Genomic DNA, 16,086 nt, shown 5'->3' with positions numbered 1-16,086 from the left:
CACCTCACAACAACAGTCAACTAGTTTACTGGAAGAAAGTGAAATTCAGGAAATGATGTCATTTTTCTAAGAGTGTATTCCAGTGACTGAGTGAGATTACTATCTCCACTCTAAGCACCACATTTTTTCAAACAAATAATATATGCTGAGTAAGCAAACACTTTTGTGACCAAATAGGTGATAAAACTTGCTCATACCTAATAAGTTGGTTATTTTTATATTTGAAAGTTTTTATTGTGAATTGAGTGATAGTTTGTATGGGAGAACATTGGTTTTACACTCATCCTATCGTATTTCATTTCATTGCAATGATTACAATCCCCTCTGTGTATCATCATTCAACAGTATTTGCTTCTATTTCTCTCCCCCCCCACTTTTTTTTTCCTATGTACACATAAACACCCAGAAATATATAATCATTTAAACAATCAAATGGCACATTTTGCAAGCTTGCCTCTTGGCTGCCAGCACACAGCCTTTCTCTTTTCATGAGTCTGGAGTCTTCAAGTGCTCTATCGCTCCATGTCATTATCTCTGCCTCCATCTCTGGTGTCACTGCTTCTCTGGATAGGGTCCCACATTTAAGTCATGCTCTTCTCCTTTCATGGTCCTAAGGTCCTCTGTTTCTGGAATGCAAAATTAACTTATTCCCCCTTTATGTTACAAAAGTTCAACCTTTACAGTTGTGACAGTCATAATTAGTCATAACAATTGTTGTTGTTAAGTGCTGTCGAGTTGGTTCCGACCCACAGCGACCTTGTACAGGGTTTCCGAGGCTGTAAATCTTTACGGGAGCAGAAAGCCTCATCTTTCTCCTGTGGAGCAGCTGGTAGTTTAGAACTGTTGACCTTAAGGTTCGCAGGCTGATTCATAACCACTGTGCTACCAGAGCTCCTTATGATAGCAATTACTCACTATTTAATCATAAGACTCTTATCCCCATCTCCTTTTACCAGACCCATCTAAACAAGATGAAAACTATTCAGTGGGGATTCTACCTTTCCTCACACACTCTGAAACTAAACTCCCTTTGAAAACTTGTAAGCCAGCCACTTCATGCCTGTATAGCCCTCCTCTCCCTTCCACTTTAGGTAGCCGCCATCTAAGCTGCCTGTCCCTATCAGCCCTGTGTAGTGAAGTCCCCTTCCCTTTCAGTTGGTATTTTGAACTACTGCATCCATAACTATAGGTCAAGTTCATCAAATTGTAGCAATTTATACTTGTTTCCTTTATCAAATTTCTCTGACTTCCTTGTTGAGTTCTGATCATCAAGCCATCAAAGCTAGGTCAAATGGGTACTATCTGCAAGTTTGGATGTTCTTGTCCATATCCCCTCACAAGAGGTGGCTGCTTCACTCTTAGCTCTAGCCCTCTGAAGTCCTTGTCTGTGGGCTCAGGAGTCCACAGGTCTCACCACACTTTGGATCAACCAGCTCTTCCTCTTCTCTCTCTCATCTCCAGGTCGATGGGGGTCTATGGAGCATGCTCGAACTCAAGCCATGTCTTCATTACTAACTTTCCTCCACCTCCACTCACCAGTAGACCAATGTCATACTTATTAAGTTTTTTTATTTTAAAAAAACAACTGTGTTGGATTTTTGTTGTTAGTTTTCATTTTTGAACTTTTTATTGTGATTTGAGTGAATGCTTACAGAGCAATTCAGTTTTCCATTTAACAATTCATATGCATTTTATTTTGTGATCTTGATTGCAGTCCCCACAATGTAACAGCACTAATCCTGCTTCCTCCTTTTGTTTCCTGTTTGAAGGAAACATTTTTCCTGCTTTCCTACCCTTTCCTGCCTGCTGAACTTTGTTTCTGGGCAAATGTTTCCTCTCATCTGGTGAATTGTTCTAAAGGGTGCACACCTCTCTGTTGTTATTGTTCATCTTGTTGTCCTGCCTATTATTTGGCTAAAAGTTGGGTTTTGGGGGTCACTCCAGTTCCAGGATTGAGGGGGATGATCAAGGGCCAAGAACTTGGGGTTTATACCTTTTTCTATCACACCAGTAAGCCAGATCTTCTGATTTTGCGTTTTTTTCCCGTCTTTCCAGGGCCTTCTATTGTGATCCCTTCCAGTCCACAGTGGTAGCTGGGCACCATCTAGTTCTGGTGTCAGGGTTTTGGAAGCTGAGACTCATGTGGTATATTAGTCCTTTGTTCTACTTGTTTCCATGTGTCTTTGATTTTCTTCACTTTTCTTTGCTCTGGATGAGGAGAGACCAATAGTTTTGCCTTAGATGACTGGATACTCACAAATTTTTAAGACCCCAGTCACTACTTGCCAAAGTAGGATGCAGAACATTTTTAGTGGATTATTGCCAAAAAAAAAAGAGTACCAAACCATCTGTCCCACAGTATTTACTATTCAAGTGGGTTTGGTAATTCATTGCAATGCCCACACAGAACTCAGACACCATACTGACAGTTATGAGGTTTATTAGGGAAATTAACAGCTTGTAATGCAGGATGAGAAAATGCTCAGAGCACAGTTCTTCCAGTCAGGACAGCCTTTCCTCTGTTGTGCCCACAGTCAGGCCTTTCTTTGACTCTCAACCCCTTGGCTTGACCTCTACCCTGATCTAACAATGTGACAAAGCGTCTTTAATGTTGCTGATAAACGCCCAAGGGGCACACTACTCCACCATAAGCCTCAGCCCAAAGGTTCTTGGTTCTGGCTCCATGGATCAGGAAATGTAGCTTTCAGTTAAGTGCCTGGAGGCACCCCACTCTGCAAAGATCCTCCTGCTCAAAGGTATTTAGCTTTACTTGTTCTATGGACCCGGAAGTCCGCTGCTTTGTCTGATTGATGCTTTGGCTTCTGGCTTTGCTACTGCTACTCCTCTGCCACTCCTCTGGTGTCACAGCCTTCCAACCCCGGGTCGAGGAGGTTCAATGTGCCAGGATCCTGGAGTCCACAGGACGCACTCCATTCCTGTCTCTTCCTTTTATGGTGGTGAGATCCTCTCTCCTGCTTCTGAGATGGCTCATTTATACATGTTACAGTTACATTTCTTTACAATCACAATGAACTCTGTTAACTACTCACAACAGAACCACATAATCTTATCAGTACCTTCTCTCACTTTCTCCTACCCAGACCCAGCAGAGCAAAAAACATTTGATGGGAGTTACAGACTAGAAGAGACAACAAATAATTCACTACACTACAACTATGGTGTGCCAAGAGTGTTTTGTTTTTGTTTTAGTAGTTGGAATTGATTCGATGGTAGTGGATTTGGTTTGGGTTTAAAAGAAATTTTGTTCAAATGATTCACTACTGGGGTGTGATTCTGTGAGACAATTGTGCTGTCTACATTATTCCATTATCTACACCTATTTTCATCATCTAAAATGTTTTTCTTTATTTAACAAATGTGCCATATCTAATTAGCTATAAAAAGCATATTTTCTGACTATAAACAAGAATAGTTAAATGTAAAAGCTGTCTGATTGAAAGTAAATTATTTAGATTACCACATCAATTTAGACCTGAAATTATTCAAATGAGTATTTATTGCTGTTCACCAAAATTAAGGAATTCAAAATTTTTCTTAGTGATTCGCAAACTAGAAAAGATTAGTCGTCAATGAAGACATGCATTAGCAATGTAATCCTCATTAAAAAAAAAAACCCCTAGCTTCAAGTGTTAAAATCCTTCAAGTATATTTCTTTTGTTTGTGCACAGGAACATGACAACGTGTTGTGATGTAATGCAATTCCTGAGAGAGAAGGGAAGCCTGTGATATGATTAAGATCTTTATTATATCTAGCTTGAAGATGTAGTTAAGGTGACATAATGCAGAAAACAAGCGAATGAGGAGGCAGAGGTATTAGTCAGGCTTCCACACAGATTTAGCTAGTGTTAATGAGATTACTTCCAATGGAAATAAAGCCCAATTTAAGTATTCACAGGAACAAACTAGGGAACTATCAATAGTCTGATATAAAATGATGCATTTAAAAAGCAACATTATTTTGCAGAAGAAGAAAAAGTAGCTAGGGAAAATCTTGGCTCAGGACTGATGATAGAAGTCAGAAACTAACTTCCTTGCAAAGATTAGTAAGTGAAGTATAATAAGGTATTTTGTTGGGAACTATGACTTTCTTTCTCCTCCACCCCGGCCACCCTCCCTGGAAAGTTGGCATAGGCTTTTTCAGTAGGGGTCATGGAAAAGCCATTTTTCTATTGAATGAGGTTGTAAATTTCCTTTCTGGTGGAGGACATATATTCATCCCTTCTAGATATTAATGGCCATGGCTAGAGAGTAGGATCATATGAATTACAAGGCTAAGTCAAAAAGTATTGCTACTATGTCATAGAACCCTTTATTAAACACAAATATCAAAATGTGAAGCTAGATTCAGATCCAAAGCTACATTCAGATCCAAATAGACTCTGAGACTTGAGGATCTCCATGGACTCCTTCCAGATAATAGCTTTCTGACTTGGCACTGGTGGGACCAAAGAATGGTATTTGTGGAGAGGGATGCCCTGTCTGGAGAAACACAGGAATATACAATAATTGAAGGGTAAACTTTTATTTAAAATTTCTGCAATGAAAAGTACAAAAGAAGCCTGGCTAATACAGAGAGAAGGATGAAGGAAGCTAATAAAAAAATAGGTAACAAGGATTTTCAGAAATTGAAACACCTGAAGAGAAGCATCAGTGTAGATATGGACTTGAGACACAACAAAACTCAGTAAAAGATTCAAAAGCAATGTTGGCAACCTTCAGGAAAATATACATGGAAAAGAAAAATAGAAGACTTGCTAATAGCCCTTTAAAATAATTATGAGGTATGATTGTGTGATCGCCATGATGAGTGTTTATCAGAGTATGGGTACCACTAGATGCTTCACTAACCACAGTATAAAGAACTGGGCTTCAGGTTTGATGGAAGATTCATTCACAAATGGAAATATGCAGACAACACAGTCTTGCTTATTGAAAGAGGATTTGAACCACTTACTGAGACTACAGTTTTCATATAAATTGTCAGAAATGAATCCTGATGTTGCACAAAAAGATACTCAGTGAGACTAAATTACCACGGCAAGGCAAAGTTTACTTCTGCAGAAGGGTGCATGCGTGTAGCTGTACAGGAATAGGCTAGTGAGCACACTGAGCAGGCAGTCCACTCAGGTTTTATCCCTATGCAAGTCTTAAGGCTGTGTCTCACCCCATTGACAAAGGCTTTGGCTGCATAGTCTTTCCTTACCAGGTCGGCTAATTCAAATTTCTAAGGCACGCATTCTTCTAACTCACTTCAGGACATAGTAAAAAGAAAAAGAAAGGTCATATGGTCCCTACTCACATCTGCAAGTAAGTAGCTCTGGTAGCATAGTGGTTACGAATCGGGCTGCAAACCTCACGATCAGCAGTTCGAAACTACCAGCTGTTCCGTGGGAGAAAGATGAGGCTTTCTGCTCCCGGAAAGATTTCCAGCCTTGGAAACCCTGTACAGAGTTGCTATGAGTTGGAACCGACTCCACGGCACATAACAACAACAACAACACATCAGCAAGTAGCAAAAAGTAAAAGAAAATTCACCCAAATATAATAAATGGGATTATAATTTTGAAGAAAAGACACTCATTCCCACAAGATGATGCCTCATAAAGAAAACAAAAACCACTCACAACTGGACCAATACGCAACACCATGATAAATGTTGAAGTTGGTAAGGGTCTCAGTTTGCTTGGGGTCACAATTGACACTCATGGAAGCAGCAGTCAGGAACTCAAACAATGTAGTACATTGGGAAATCTGCAAAAAAAAAAAAAAACATTAAAAAGCAAAGATGTCACTTTGAGGACTAGTGTCTGCAGAATACAGTGTCATATAGCCATCTATGTGTGATTAATACGGTAACTGATGATTTTTCCCAGTTAACAAATGTCCATTTACCTGGAATCTTCTGTAGACAGTACACTCTTAATTTCATGGAATAATTATTGTCTTTATTTTATTAAGTACTATCTAAATAGGAGTCCTGGTGTGGCGCTGTGGGTTAATGCACCAGACTGCAAAGCAGTTTGACCTTCAAGGTTGGCAGTTCAAGCTCAACAACAACAACAACAACAACAACATCCAGACAAAAATAAAAATAAACAATGCTAAATTTGTTGTGATTTGAAGGGTGCTGACAAGTTCAAAGTAGTTAAAATACTGTGGTCCCAAAGCCCACACTCCTAGTGTCATTTATTGCTGTTGTTGTGAAGTGCCATTGAGTCAGTTCTGACCCATAGTGACCCTGTATAGGGTTTCCGAGGAGTAGCTGGTGAGCTTGAACCACCGACCTTGCAGTTCAAACGGCTTTGCAATCTGGCGCATTAACCCACAGCACCACACCAGGACTCTGGATAGGATTTGTTTAAGTAGGAGTCATCTGATATAACTGCATGCATAAACATTCTCTTTGAATTAATCAATTAATTGATCCTTGTTAGTTCTTTTTCTAGGAAAAGAATCCACGACCTCGCTAGGCCTAAAAAAGAATGGGGAACTCCAGATCGGTAAGGCAATGCTATATGGTCTTGTTAGTGATGGTTGTGTCCATTTCATTAAATATTATTTTTACCTTCCCATTGGCCCTATATTCCAGGTCTATTCATCTCTCTGCTCAACTGAGCCCACTGAACCACTTTTGTTACTTAGTTGAGTAGGCACCTGAGAAGGTAACTGTACGTCAGTGGTTCTTTAACGTGTCAGCACATTGGAATCTTCTAGGGAACTTTAAAACAGACTGATGCTACTACTTATTTTCAGAAATTATAATTTAATTGGTCCAGGATACACCCTGGGCTTTGGGAATTTTTAAAGCATCTCAATTCTAATAGGTAGGAAAGCTGGAAAGGAACCACTCCAGGGTTTAACTCTTGTGTCTATTCTCCAGGTCCAATTTTGCAGCTTCTAAAACCTGGTCCTGCTTTTTCTCTAAGTCTCTGCCTGGAGCACACTTCTCCTCTGGGTTTCCAGCAGGCTGGGCCCTCTGTCCTTCAGCCATTGGTCATGGGATTCCCTTTGCTCTTTGGCTCCTGAGTAAAGCCCACATTTTTGAAAGTCTTCTTTTTGAAGCTTGAAAACATAATTTGCTTTAAATTCACTCTTTTTCATGGATGGGTGTCAGGGAGCTGAGCTGAGCTGAACTGAGAGAGCAAAGTGAGCTGTTAGGTGTCTGAGTAGCTAACTCAGATAAGGATCTCAAATGAAAATGATAGTCCTTACTGTGAGTCTAAGCAAAAAGCTAAACCCAGAGAGGACACTGACTCCCCCCTGTTCTATATTTCCCTTGGAATCGTGTCCAGAGGGTCAGATGGGTCAGTGCAGATGTGGGGACCTCTTTCACTGTTGAGAGATTCCCAAACAAAAGCCTTTTGGAGTTTCATGGACAGAGAGATGGGCAAGGCAAATATTGGAAAAGTTCTGAGTTCTGTGTCAGCATAGGGAAATGTATCTTCTAGGTTCCTCCCGGTTCCCAATAAGACGGTTTCAGCAAAGGTGTCTTAGGAAGGGCTCTGGGGGAAGGCCCCTGAAAAGAGACCTCCACATGGGCTGGAATGCAGATTTGCAAAAGAGCATGACTGAGATGGGGGTGGGGTGGTGGTCTGTGTTCTTGGCTGCAACTTCCTTCATAAATTGCAATGCTTTGGCTTTGCATCAAGTCTGGGTGGACAGGGCAGCTTTTCTCTGGAGGCCTGACAGGTAAAGCCTTCCTGATATCTATAACAGGTCATTGGAAAGGCCTGAGAAATCACACATAGAATTTTAGCCAGGAATAGGACTCCTCAGTGGGTACATGCATATATTCATGGATGAAAGGCACTCATTGATAAGAGATGTGTTAATTTCAGAGTATTGCCAAAACGGTCAATAGTCTACTATCTCATCCCTATTTGAAACCAGTGGAAAATCAAATTATTTGATAAGATAATTGAGTTCAGAAAAGTTAAGTAACTTACCTAAGACCACCCAGCTTGCAGGGAACAGAACGTTGATTTGAATCTACATCCATTGCCTACAAAGCCCATTAACGCTGCCACTTTTAAAAAGGAACAGTCCTTCTGATGGCATGGTGAACTAAGGGGATTGTTGGAAGGTATTACAGTGATGCCTGAGATAAATAACCAGGGCCTGTCCTAGAACAAAGAGTCTCAGGGTTGTGCAAATGGCTAAGCATTAGGCTGCTAACTGAAAGTGCTTAGGAAGAAAGGCTGGGCGATCTGCTTCCCAAAGTTCACAGTCATGAAAACTTCATGCAGGGCAATTCTAGTGGAGAATCAGAATCCGCTTGGTAGAAACTGTTTTTGTGTGTGTTGTTGTTATTCTAATACAATGTAGCCTTAAGTGTGTGAAAACAGGGGTTGAAAAATAGCCTAAGTATTAACCCACACACTAGCATAAAGTCGATTCTGACCCATAGTGATCCTATGAGTAAAACTGCTTCCCGGGATTTCCGAGGTTATAAATATTTAAGGGAGCAGACAGCCTCATCTTTCCCCCACCCAGTAGCTAGTGGGTTCCAACCGTGGATGTTTCCGTTAGTAGCCCAGCATATACCACACTACGCTACCAGGGTTCTTGAAAGAAAAGGTAGAGCCAAGATCTAGATTAACATGACTTGATAACAAATGAAATATAAGAATCTGAGGGAAAGGAAAAGTCAAATATGATTTCTAGGTTCTGTTTTGAGAAATAAAGTAAAAATGTTGGAAGTGGAGACATTCAGAAATGGATTTCCAAATTTCCCACTAGGAAATGGGCTCAGCATCCTGAGAAAACTGTGACTTAAAGATACTAATTTTGGAAGTCATCAGTATAATTTAGTAATAATTGAAAAAATGTGAGGGGAATGGAACCCATCCATATTCAAGTTGAAAAGAGAAGCTACCTAAGTAAACAGAAAGAGCACTGAGAGATAAAGAAGGGGTCTTAGAAGCCAAAGAATAAAAATGGATCCTCTGTTGTTAGGAGCTGTGGAGTCAATTCTGACTCATAGTGATCTTATATGCAACAGAACAAAACACTGCCTGGTCTTATGCCAACCTCACAATTGCTGTTAAGCTTGAATCCATTGCTGCTGCCACTATGCCAGTCCAGCTTGTTGGGGGTCTTCCTCTTTTTTGCTGACCTTCCACTTCAGCTAGCATGGTATTCTCATTTTGAGTTGTGCCCCATTAGCAAATGAAGGTCCTGAAAGCTTTACTACGTTCATCACAGTTGACTACTTTGAGGAGGCAGCTCTTCCCCAGTCACATTTTGAGTGCCTGCCAACCTGAGAGGCTCATCTTCTGGCACTGTATCTGACAGTATTCTGGTGCTATCTGACAGCAGTCCACTGCTATTCATAAAGTTTTCAGTGACTAAATACTTGGAAGTAGTCCATCTCTCCATCCTAGTCTCTCTTAGTAGGGAAGCTCAGCTGAAACCTGTCCATTATGGGTGACCCTGATAGCATTTAAGAAACCAGTGGCATAGCTTCCAGAATCATAGAAATACACAAGCCACCACAGTACAATAAACTGACAGATGAGTGGTGGATGGATCCTATGAGAAACATAAAAAAATAAGTTGTGTTTGACAAGACTGTGAAGAAAGGATAACCTCTTTCCAGCCCAAAAGAAACCAAAGCCGTTGTCATTGAGTTGATACTGACTGATAGAAACTCTACAGGTCAGAGTAGATCTGCCCCACAGAGTTTTCTTTTTGAGGCTGTAATTTTATTATTTGTTTTAACTTGAGGCTGTGAACCTTTATTGAAGCAGACAGCCTCATCTTTCTCCTTTGGTGTGGCTGGTGGATTTCATCTGCTGACCTCTTGGTTAGCAGCCTGACACTTAACCAACTACACCACCAGTGCACTTAATTTCTGTGTTCAAGTAATAGGAAGCATTTTAAAGATGAAAGTCAAATGAATATTTGTTATTATAATTGAAGAAATTATAAGAATTTCAGAACAATAAAACCGAAACAGTTGCTGTGGAGTCCACTCCAATTCATGATGACTCCAGGTTTGTTAGGGTCAAACTATGCTCCATGGGATTTTCAATGGTTGGTTTTTGGGAAGTAGATTGCCAGACATTTCTTCAGAGGCACATCTGGGTGGATTCGAACCTGTAACCTTTTGGAGGGCAGCCAAGTGTATTAACTCTTTACACTACCCAGGACTCTTAATAGAATAATAAGACACTGGAAATGGGCTGATGAGGACTGCTTCCTGGTTTCTGACCCTGAAAATCTTAAGTGACTACAGATTTAGCTGTTCAAATGAGGTGACTGAACACTGAAATCCTCCAGAGTCCTCAAACAGTTCCATATGTTACATTCGATGGGCAATTTTGATTGTATAGACTTTATCACATTCCACGGATACATCAAGTAGGTATGGTATGAATAAGAACTTTTTTGTGGTGGTAGTTGTTGTGTGCCACCGAGTTGGTTCTGACTCATAGTGACCCTGTATAAGGTCCCTCGGAGTGACTGGTGGATTCTAACTGCTGACCATGCGGTTAGCAGCTCAGCTCCTAATCCGTTATGCTACCAGGGCTCCTAAGAACCCTGGCCAAATTACCAATGTGGCCAATAGAAGGTAAAAATCTTCGTCCTTGATATTGCTAGCCATGGAACAGCTAAGCAGAAGGGATTTCTATGCTAATGTAGTGCAGTGCAGTATTATCGATAGAATATGCTTCCCAACATGCTGGTTAGTATCCCCACTTCCTAATGAATTTTGCATCCACAATTTTCTTGACTGTAGTCCTCGATCTTTCTCACTCCACTAACCCATTCTTTCTGACTTTTCTTGAGCCAAATCTTCCGTCTTTTGTATAATTCAGATCATATTGTTTCCTAGTTTTTATGGCCTAAAGTCTTTGTGTGATGCTGTAGGATCAACACTGAACTGGGAGCCACAAAGTCTGCAGTTGAAACCCACCAGCTGCTCCTCGGAAACTCTTTGTATTCTTTCCCCATACTTACTCAACCTGTATGCTGAGCAAATAATCTGAGAAGCTGGGTTATATGAAGAAAAATGTGGCATTAGGATTGGAGGAAGACTCATTAACAACCTGCGATATGCAGATGGTACAACCTTACTTGCTGAAAATGAAGAGGACTTAAAACATTTACTGATGAAGATCCAAGAGCATAGCCTTTGGTATGGATTACATCTCAATGTAAAGAAAACAAAAATCCTCACCACTGGACCAATAAACAACATTCTTATCAATGGAGAAAAGATTGAAGTTGTCAAGGACTTCATTCTTTTTTGATCAACTATCAACACTCACGGAAGCAGCAGTCAAGAGATCAAACGATGTATTGCATTAAGCAAATCTGCTGCACAAGACCTTTTTAAAGTGTTGAAGAGCAAAGATATCATCTTGAGGACTAAGGTGCACCTGACTCAAGCCATGGTGTTTTCAATAATCTCATATGCATGCGAAACTTCGTCTCTCATACTTTGGACATATTGTCAGGAGGGACCAGTCGCTGGAGAAGGATATCATGTTTGGTAAGGTGGAGGGTCAGAGAAAAAGAGGAAGACCCCTAATGAGATGGATTGGCCAAGTGGCATCATTGATGGCGTCAAGTGTGGCAGCGGTGGTGGGGTTGGCCCAGGATCGGACATTGTTTTGTTCTTCTGTGCATGGAGTCACTATGAGTCGGTTCCTACTCGATGGCACCTGACAACAACAACAACAACTTAGCTTTTGTCATGTATTGCCTGAATCTGTGAATTCTTTCTGTGGTCATTCTCTCCTTTCTAATCTGTTTCATGTCACCATTAGGAGAATTCCCAGTTTTCAACATTTGTCATTCATTTGCCAAACCACTAAACTATGTAAGGGGAAGTTTCCAAAAGATTAAGAGTTACGCTTCCCTGGAACACTATATAATCCAGACTGGAGAGGCGGACACTGTTTATCAAAATTCTGGAGAGCCCTGTAAGCCACAAAAGAAGTTTGGTCTTTATTTTACAGGCAATAGAAATTTTTGAAGGTCTTAAACAAGATGGTGACTTGATCAGACTGGGGCGTAGAAAGATCATTCTGGAAGCAGTGTGAAGATGGAGTCAGGACAAGAGAAGTAGCAACAGGATGAGGAAATATGGACAGATTTGAGAAACACTTAGGAAATAGAATCATCAGAATTTAGGGTTTGACAAAATTAATTAACATTTAGCACTACGTTTGGTCATGCAAATGGTTAACGTGCTTGACTGCTAACTGAAAAGTTGGTTTTAGTTCATTCTGAGGTGACTCAGAAGAAATGCCTATTGATTTACTTTTGAGAAATCAGCCACTGAGAATTCTGTGGAAAGTATGAGTTTAAGTTGACAATGCTGGTTTTAGTATTCTGTAATATTATTCTGTTGCTGTTTTATTTTCTGGCCATCAGGTATGGGTTTCACCCAGAGTGGGAGCACAGTGTGTATAGTTGGCATGCCCATTGTTTGCCTACTTGACTGAGAAGTTACAATATTGATTACATGATGGCAGAAATAGAACTACCTTTAATAGGTTCTATTTTGATCACCAAATTTCAAGACAGTAGATAAACATTCTTATTTTAACTTTTATAATTGGTTTACCCATTCTGAATGTCTGAAAATTGTAAAATTTTATAATTGTGGTAGTTCTTAAAGGGAAGTCAAATTAGGATGGAAACAGTCTAGAGTCATTTCTAACATGTTCATTAACAATGAATTTCTTACTTTTCTACTTTTTAACAGAAAACCGCTTTGGGGAAATCAAGATCCTATTCGTCCTATTTCCCAGAGTGCTTTGAAGGCTCTGCTGACCAAAAGACTTGAGTACCTTGCCAATCCCAAGAAAGTTTCCCGCCAATATGTACCTAACAGGTTGTCATTTGTGTTATTGGGTTACTTTATCAGGAGTCCATAGGGTAAATAAACACAGATCCCAAACCTTTTATTTAAGAGCTATTAATTGATCAATACGTCATGAAATTTTGTTGAGGGTTGTTGTTGTTAAGTGCTGTTGAGTAGATTCTTACTCATAGTGATCCTGTATAGCATTTCCAAGGGGTGGCTGGTGAACTTGAGCCACAAACCTTATGGTTTAAACCAACCTTGTAGTCTAGTGCATTAATCCACAGTAGCTCTATATCTGTTTTCAATTTGATGCAACCAATTGAAAGATCTAATACTTAACTATTGTGGACTGGTATTGTTGTTATTGTTAAGTGATGTTGAGTCAGTCTGACTCATAACAACCCTGTATAGGTGTGACTGATAGGTTTGAACAGCTGACCTTGTGGTTAGTAGCCCAGTGCTTATCCTACAGTGCCACACCAGGACTCCACAGTATCTCTCTCTCTCTTTTTAATGTTTTATTGTGAATTATGTGATACTTTACATGGGAGAACATTAGCTTTACATTCATCCTATTGTATATCGTTTCATTGCCATGGTTACAATCCCCTACATGCATCACCAACCAACCAAAGGGTATACCCTGCAAGCCTGCCCCCCACACCCTGATCATCAGCACACAGCCCCTCTCCCTCTCTGTGTCTAAAGTCCCCAGCTGCTCCATTTCTCCACATAAGTCATTGTCTCTGCCTCCATCTCTGGCATCACTGCTTCTCTGGGTAGGTCCTGCTCTCGGCTCTCCTCTCTTGATGGTCCCAAGGACCTCTGCTCCTAGACTGTAAAGTCAGTCACTCCCCTTCTTTCACTATAAAACGTCTACCTTTATATTTCCAACCCTCACAATCAGTCCTGATAACAATTATTCACTATTGTATCACAAGAGACCTATCTGCATCTCCTTTCATCAGCCCCGCCCAGACAGATTGGATACTACTCAGTGGAGATTCTACCTTCTTCCATGCCATCTGGATCTAGGCTCCCTCTTGAAAGCTTGTAAACCAGTCACTTCTTGCCTTTGTAGCCCCCTCACACCCCAATTTTGGGTAGCCAATGTCCAAGTTGCCCATCCCTTCCATAGTATCTCTTATAATAATATTTTGACTTATTTGTATTCTGGTTTTTAAATAAAATTAGAGTGTTAAGAAAACACTTCTTCAAGGAACCCAAGGAATTCTACAGAAAACATTAATTCTAATTAAAAAAATAATTTATTTTATATACTTGTATAGTTGAAAAATATATATGCTACTTCCTAAAATGATTGAACATCAACCAACTATTTTTGGTACAGTGACTCTTTGTGTTTCTTCCATCTTTTTTTCATGCTACTTGTGCTGTTTAATATGTTGCTCATGTTGTTATTGCTAGGTGCTATTGGGTTGGTTCTGATTTATAGTGATTATATGTACAACAGAACAAAACACTGTGTTATCTCCACAATTGTTATGTTTGAGCCCATTGTTGCTGCCATTGTATCAATCCATCTCATGGGGGGGGGTTGTCTTGCTCATTTTTACTGACCCTTCACTTTATCATGTACGATGTCCTTCTCCAAGGACTGGTCCTTCCTCACAACATGTTCAAAGTACAAGAGACAAAGTCTGTCCAACATCACTTTCAAGGAGCAATCTGGCCTTCTTCCAAAACAGATTTGTTCATTTTTCTGGCAGGCCATTGTATTTCCAATGTTCTTCATCAACACCGTAATTCAAATGCATTGATTCTTCTCCAGTTGTCCTTATTCATTGTCCAACTTTCACATGCAAATGGGGTGATTGAAAATGCCATGGCTTGGTAAATCATACCTTAGTGCTCAAATTGATCTCTTTGCTCTTGAACATTTGAAAGAGGTCATTTGCAGCAGATTTGGCTAATGTACTATGTCATTTGATTTCTTGACTACTGCTTCCTTGAATGTTGATGTGAATCCAAGTGCAATGAAATCTTTGACAACTGCAATCTTTTCTCCATTTATCATTATGTAATTTATTTGTACAGTTGTTTGTTTTCTTTACATTAAGGTGCAATCCATACTGATGCTGTCATCTTCATCAGTAAGTATTTTAGTTTTCTTTGCTCCCAGCAAGCAAGGTTGTGTTACCTGTATATCGCAGGTTGTATATGAGTCTTTCTCTAGTTCTCTTTATATATTTCAGCTTGTTGCATTGAGTAAGTATGGTGGAAGGATGATACAACCCTGACCCACACCTTTCCTGATTTTAAACCATTTAATATTTCTCTGTTCTTTTCTAATGACTCTTCGTCTGTGTACAGGTACCTCATGAGCACAATTAAGTGTTCTGAAATTTCCATTTCTCACAGTGTTATCCATAGTTTGTTATGATCCACAAAGCTGAGTGACTTGCATAGTCAATAAAACACAAGTAAACATTTCCCAATATTCTCTGCTTTTAGCCAAGATTCATGTGGCATCTGCAGTGATACCCCTCATTCCATGTCCTCTCCTGAATGTATCTTGAATTTCTGGCAGATCCCTGTCGATGTACTGCTGCAATCATTTTTAAATTATTTTCAGCAAAATTTTACTCATATGTGATATTAATGCTATTGTTTGAAGATTTCCACATTTGGTTGGGTCACCGCTCATTGGAATGGGCATAAATATGGATCTCTTCCAATTGATTGGACAGGTAGCTATCTTTTAAATTTCTTGGCACAGATGAGTGAGCAATTCCAGCACTGCATCAATTTGTTGAAAGATTTCAGTATGTATTCTGTCAATTCCTATAGCTTTTCTTTTTGCAAATGTTTTCAGTGCAGCTTGGATTTCTTCCTTCAATACCATCAGTTGTTGATTTGAGCATGTGGTACCTCTTGAAATGGTTGAAATCAACTAATTCTTTTTAGTGCAATGACTCAGTGTAATCCTTCAATTTTATTTAAGTGCTTCCTAAATTATTCAATATTTTGCCCATAGAACCCTTCAGGATTGAAAGTCAAGGCGTGAATTTTTTTCTTTGGTTACTTTAGTTTGAGAAATGCTGAGTATGCTTTCCCTTTTGGTTTTCTAACTCCAGGTCTTTGCACATTTTCATTATAATACTTTATTTTGTCTTCTCAAGCTGTCCTTTGAAAGGTTCTGTTTAGTGCTTTTTCTTTCTCATTTCTTTCACTTGTTTGAGTTTCTGCTTCTCTGGGTAGGGTCCCGCTCTTGGCTCTTCTCC

The 16,086-nt window shown here is 39.9% G+C and overlaps 1 protein-coding gene across 1 annotated transcript in view; it reads left to right on the top strand.

Moving 5' to 3' along the window:
• THEGL (theg spermatid protein-like) overlaps positions 1 to 16,086 on the top strand; it is a 105,673-nt gene that overhangs the window by 23,866 nt on the left and 65,721 nt on the right. The window contains exons 3-4 of the mRNA XM_006868072.1: positions 6,456 to 6,521; positions 12,740 to 12,868. Of these exons, the coding sequence (XP_006868134.1) occupies positions 6,456 to 6,521; positions 12,740 to 12,868 (195 nt within the window). The remainder of the gene's footprint in view (positions 1 to 6,455; positions 6,522 to 12,739; positions 12,869 to 16,086) is intronic.

Source organism: Chrysochloris asiatica, unplaced genomic scaffold (assembly GCF_000296735.1).
Source record: "Chrysochloris asiatica unplaced genomic scaffold, ChrAsi1.0 scaffold00115, whole genome shotgun sequence".
NCBI lineage: Eukaryota > Metazoa > Chordata > Mammalia > Afrosoricida > Chrysochloridae > Chrysochloris > Chrysochloris asiatica.
The sequence above is the reverse complement of the archived record's forward strand: the minus strand, read 5'-3'. Positions and strand labels throughout refer to the sequence as shown.